The sequence below is a fragment of the Oratosquilla oratoria genome, chromosome 1 (genome assembly GCF_046742065.1).
Source record: "Oratosquilla oratoria isolate Oo_2021 chromosome 1, ASM4674206v1, whole genome shotgun sequence".
NCBI lineage: Eukaryota > Metazoa > Arthropoda > Malacostraca > Stomatopoda > Squillidae > Oratosquilla > Oratosquilla oratoria.
The window spans coordinates 33,768,934-33,773,933 of record NC_134777.1 but is presented as its reverse complement, the minus strand read 5'-3'; the positions used below and the strand labels follow the sequence as shown (position 1 = coordinate 33,773,933).

The 5,000-nt window shown below is 40.0% G+C and overlaps 1 protein-coding gene across 1 annotated transcript in view; it reads left to right on the top strand.

Moving 5' to 3' along the window:
* Window positions 1-939: 939 nt before the first annotated feature.
* Window positions 940-5,000, top strand: part of LOC143032749 (guanine nucleotide-binding protein G(f) subunit alpha-like) — a 59,631-nt gene continuing 55,570 nt past the window's right edge. Inside the window, exon 1 of the mRNA XM_076197723.1 lies at window positions 940-1,815. Within this exon, the coding sequence (XP_076053838.1) occupies window positions 1,707-1,815 (109 nt within the window). The 5' untranslated portion in view covers window positions 940-1,706. The remainder of the gene's footprint in view (window positions 1,816-5,000) is intronic.

Sequence of the window (5,000 nt, the reverse complement as noted above, 5' to 3'; positions counted from 1 at the left end):
CTAGCAAATGACTGAATTACAAATTTTGCCAGATGAAGGCGTAATATTTCAAGGAAATTACACTGGCAGCTAGGTTCAAAATATGGCCTTTTTTATTTTAATTAATACTCTATATCTAATGGCTTTTTTGCTAATTTGGCGAACGACCACCATCTATACTTTAGCCCCCCAAAAAAGTGGCCAGCCCCCCCATTAGCCCCCCCAACTGAAATGAGCAAATTGAAAATTTAAAACACTCATTGAAATAATTTTATTAAGTGGAATCATTAATTGCCAGGGCTAAAGATTTGTCAGCCATCAGTGCTAGCCCAACCATTAATCCCCTCCCCTTCTGAAATGAGGATAATATATGTGTATTATCATATTACTATTAGCCCCCCAAAAAATTTGCTCAGCCCCCCCTTAGCCTCCCCAATTAAAAATTCCTGGCGCCGCCGCTGCATAGATATATCTTCATATTATCAAGTTTATCATTACCTCTATATCATTATATGATGTTTAACAATTTCTTACATATTTTATTTGGGAAATAGCTATGATTGATCATTTTATTTGTTAGAATCCAGGATCAACATGTGGACATAAATAATTTAAATATGACATATATATGTGTATATATATATATATATATATATATATATATATATATATATATATAGAACCGGATGACAAAATATTTGAATCCCACCACTGTATATATATATATATATGTATATATATATATATATATATATATATATATGTATATATATATATGTATATATATATATGTATATATAATCTATATGTATATATATGTGTATATATATATATATATATATATATATATATATATATATATATATATATATTCCTGATAGGCAGCGAACAAGACGGTTAAACGGGGGGGAGGGGGGCAGAGATAACAAATGGGGCGCCATGACACCAACAACAGGGTTACAGTCACTCCTAACGGTTCCGTTAAAGTACAGTAGTACGAATCGTCGATCTGACTAAACCAAATTCAACGACGGGGGTGTCTTCTGTTGAGCCATTTCGAACCATCGACGACGAAGCATTCGTTCCCTTTTTCTATCTTGGTTACAAAGTCTGATTAAACACCACAAGGCATACGTCATTTCGTCAGGATCTGGGAGGGCTTGGTCCAGCCACCTAGGTGAACCAGTTGCTCAGCAGATGTGGTGTGTGGCATATGCGAGTGGCTAACCAAAGCCAACATTGCTTGCCGCACATTTTTCACTCGCATAAGGGGCTCGTGTTGGCTCAACTTTCGGTCTTCGTCGATACACGCAGATTTTTTTTTTCTTCAATTCTATTTTGATCTTAGAAAAAACATATTCGTATATCAGATTTCATATAATCCACTTCGTCTCTACGTGTATTCACTGCTTAAAGAGATTTTCAAGGCATAATAAAAAGAATACAAATATTTTTTCATAAAGTGTAAACGAATTGTGATATGCGTCCTAGTTTTTTCAAAATTAGAATGTTCAACTGACGGCACAGAACTGCAATTTCAATCTTTTAAAGCTATTGACCATTCATAAATGAAAGGACATTGGAGGTTACAGGAAACTGAAGAGGTCTTGGAAAAATACAACGGGAAAAGTAAATATAAAAAGAAAAATTAGGACACCTGGAAATTATCATTCTCGTTAGCGCCGTCTGACCTGTGATCGTTGGATCGGGAGACGAACAGAGTCGCCATGATTTGTGGCGGGAGCAACCCCGAACGTCAAGCCAGCAAGAAACTTGAAAAGAAGATAACGCTGTGGATGCAGGAGTACAACAGATCCATAAAGATTCTGTTGCTGGGTGAGTTCACGTTCCTAAAGTCTTATTTAATGTATGGCTGCGTGTCAAATTCCATTTTGTTTCGAAAACAAGTACCCTTTTTGCGGTGGCGAATCCAGGGAAAAAATGGGGGGGGGGGCTAACCTGAATTTTTTAATTATAGATGACGCTTTGGGGGGCTAACCTGAATTTTGTAAATATAGATGACGCTTTTAGATAGATATATTCTGTAGCACGAATAAGATGACTTTGAATATAAGTTGAGGTATGTTCTCACATGATTTAGTTTCAAATTATTGGGCAAAAGTAGTACTCAATCTTACACTTATAAAGTTTTACCCTCAATATTGTGCTGAATAACTTTCCATTTATTCTCACTGAAGCTGGAAAAAATATGCCACTGTATTACTACTTTCTGCCACGTACCGGTGTACGCGAGGCAGGTTTATCAACCTCTGCAATGAGGTAATGGAAGAACAAATATGGGGGGTGGGGGGGTGATGGCTTCTCTCTCCTCGGCTCCCCTTTCCCTGGATCCACAACTACCTCTTTGAGTAGGTTCTTGATTCAGTACAGAAATAAATCTTTAAGGAAACTGCCGCAGTCAAGTGAAGTTTGAACCTTTTTCATACCGAGTGGCATAGCCTCCCTCCTTCCTCACTTTATCCTGGCTGACACTGAGCTGTAAATCCATCTTCGTGGCGCCCCATCAGGCACGTACAGGTTTATAATGTAGCCACATATTTCTTCTTTTCACGTTTTTTTTGCAGAGGAAATTTGTAAGGAGAATAAGTACTCACTTATGTATGCATAGGAAATTCTCTCTCTCTCTCTCTCTCTCTCTCTCTCTCTCTCTCTCTCTCTCTCTCTCTCTCTCTCTCTCTCTCTCTCTCGTTCAACATACGGTCAAGTAGCTCAAGAGAGGTCTTCATCCTTTCACTATCAATGAGACAAATCGGTGATTCTTAGTGATTTTTTTCTTTATCCTGGTTAAAGGAATTTATTTTTTCTTTTTGGGGGGAGGGGGCAATAGAGGTCTAGTCCTAACGACATATGCTTGCTGCAGATTATCTCGACCGCGTCATTGACTCCCGCTGATGCTGCTGTTCTAGTTTCGAACTCGAAAGAAGTCCCCAGTGCCTGTGTCTTGCCTGTTTGGAGGCCCGTCTTCAGACACCTCCACCGACACAGGCCGATACTGTGCAGTAGTTTCATGTATTTTTCATATTATCAGTGGATAAGGATTGATTTAATGTCTGGCATGACACCAAAACGTAGAAACTCAAATTCGTTTGCGTAATGACCGAACGGTCTTCGACAAGTAAGTTTCCATTCATCATACGTGTTACAGGTCTCACTAATCGCCTTAGCATATATACATACATATATCAAAGGCTTTTCCCCCCTTACACGGAGGGTAGCCAAAAAGAAAAAGGCATAGAAAACACTCCCACCCATTCCATTCCCTACATATTCCATCCCCCTCCACCCTCCTCCCTCCCTCTTATCTTGGCACCTCCTGGATGACGGGTCATCCCTGCATCCTGCCCACTGCCCTGGGTCAGAAGCAGTGTCGCAAGACACAGTACATCCACAGCAAGGCCGCTTCATAAATTCGGCGACCCCAACTCTCCGTCCCCTCATGCAGAAAAGGAGAAGACGGGAAGAAATCCCTTCGGGCTGCGTCAATTTATTTCTCATACATACTTCCTCACCCCCCATCTCCCACCCACTCCCCCTCATGCATCACAGCGTCATCCATATACAACCATTCTCCATTCACCCCTGTCTCCTTTCCTCTCCCTTTTTATCCCATCCATCCATCTCATCCTAGGATGCCCCCTCATATTCACTCCTTCCACCTCTGCCTTCCACACCTCTTTTACTAATCTTTCTTCACTCATTCTTTCCATGTGTCCAAACCATCCCATTACTCTTCCATCAACCCTATCTCCCAACTCCCTTTCCACCCATGTTCTCCTCCTCACCTCCTCATTTATCACTCTATCTAGTCTAGTAACCCCTATCATACTTCTCAGACATTTCATCTCAAACACATTCAAACTCCTTCTCTCTTCCTCTCTTATGTTCCATGTTTCTGCCCCTAGAGTGCTGTTGGCACAATCACTCCTTCATATAACCTCCTCTTAGCATCCATTCCCAAATGTCTATTCCTCATTACACTTTTTAATCCACCAAGGCATTTACTCGCTTCTCTCAATCTACATTCTACCTCCACCCCCACTCCTCCCTTCCCTGTCACATTCGCACCCAAGTATCTAAAACTATCCACTTCCTCCAGTCTCTCACCCTTAATGCTCACTTCCAGCCTGCTTTCACTCTCTCCCCTTATACATCTCATCACCTTACTTTTGCCCACATTTATCTTCAGCTTCTTTCTTTCACACACCTTCTCAAACTCTGTCACTAACTTCTGCACAGGTTCGAGTCCTAGCTTCGCCGCTAGGACTCGAACCTGTGCACTAGAGACTATTATTAGCTAAGCTAAGGTGAGTGTTGAGCTACTTCGACCAAGCTGAGAGAAGTGCTATTTCGCATGAAAAGTCCCTAATGTAAAGAGATATAGGAAACCGCATAAATTCAATATCCTATTCAAAGGAGTATGAACATTTGATAGAAACAAAGGAACGTCGACTGTAATCAACCAGTAGAGCATTTGTTCAAAGAGTCGTAAAGAATCTTTAATTGTACACAAAACTTCATATTCATAATACTGACACTATATAATAAAATGTAATGCACATACACTGAAGGCTACAATTATGTTAAGGTACATATACCGTAACTGAGAGAGAATATAGTATAGTTCGTACTCCTATATCATGAATGTAATTTACTGAACATATACTTCTATAGACACTTTAGTGACTGCACTGATTATATATACATAGGTATCCAGTTAAAAGCGTTACATTCATCAGGCAAATTTTGTCCTATGGATTTATCAGGGGAATCCCTGATCCATCCTACTCTGGATTAGGCAGCAGTAGTATCGTCCACGCTTAAAACAACGTTTCCCAACCTTTTCTGACCATACCACCCCCTGTTGTCATGTCTCAGCAGTCCAGCACCCTTATCTTGGTATTAGAAGGATAAAAGAAAGTGAAGTGTACATGTACTGCCTGATGATTTATTTTCTTGATTCCTTAGAAATGAAACAAATTGACAATATTATTTGTATAAGA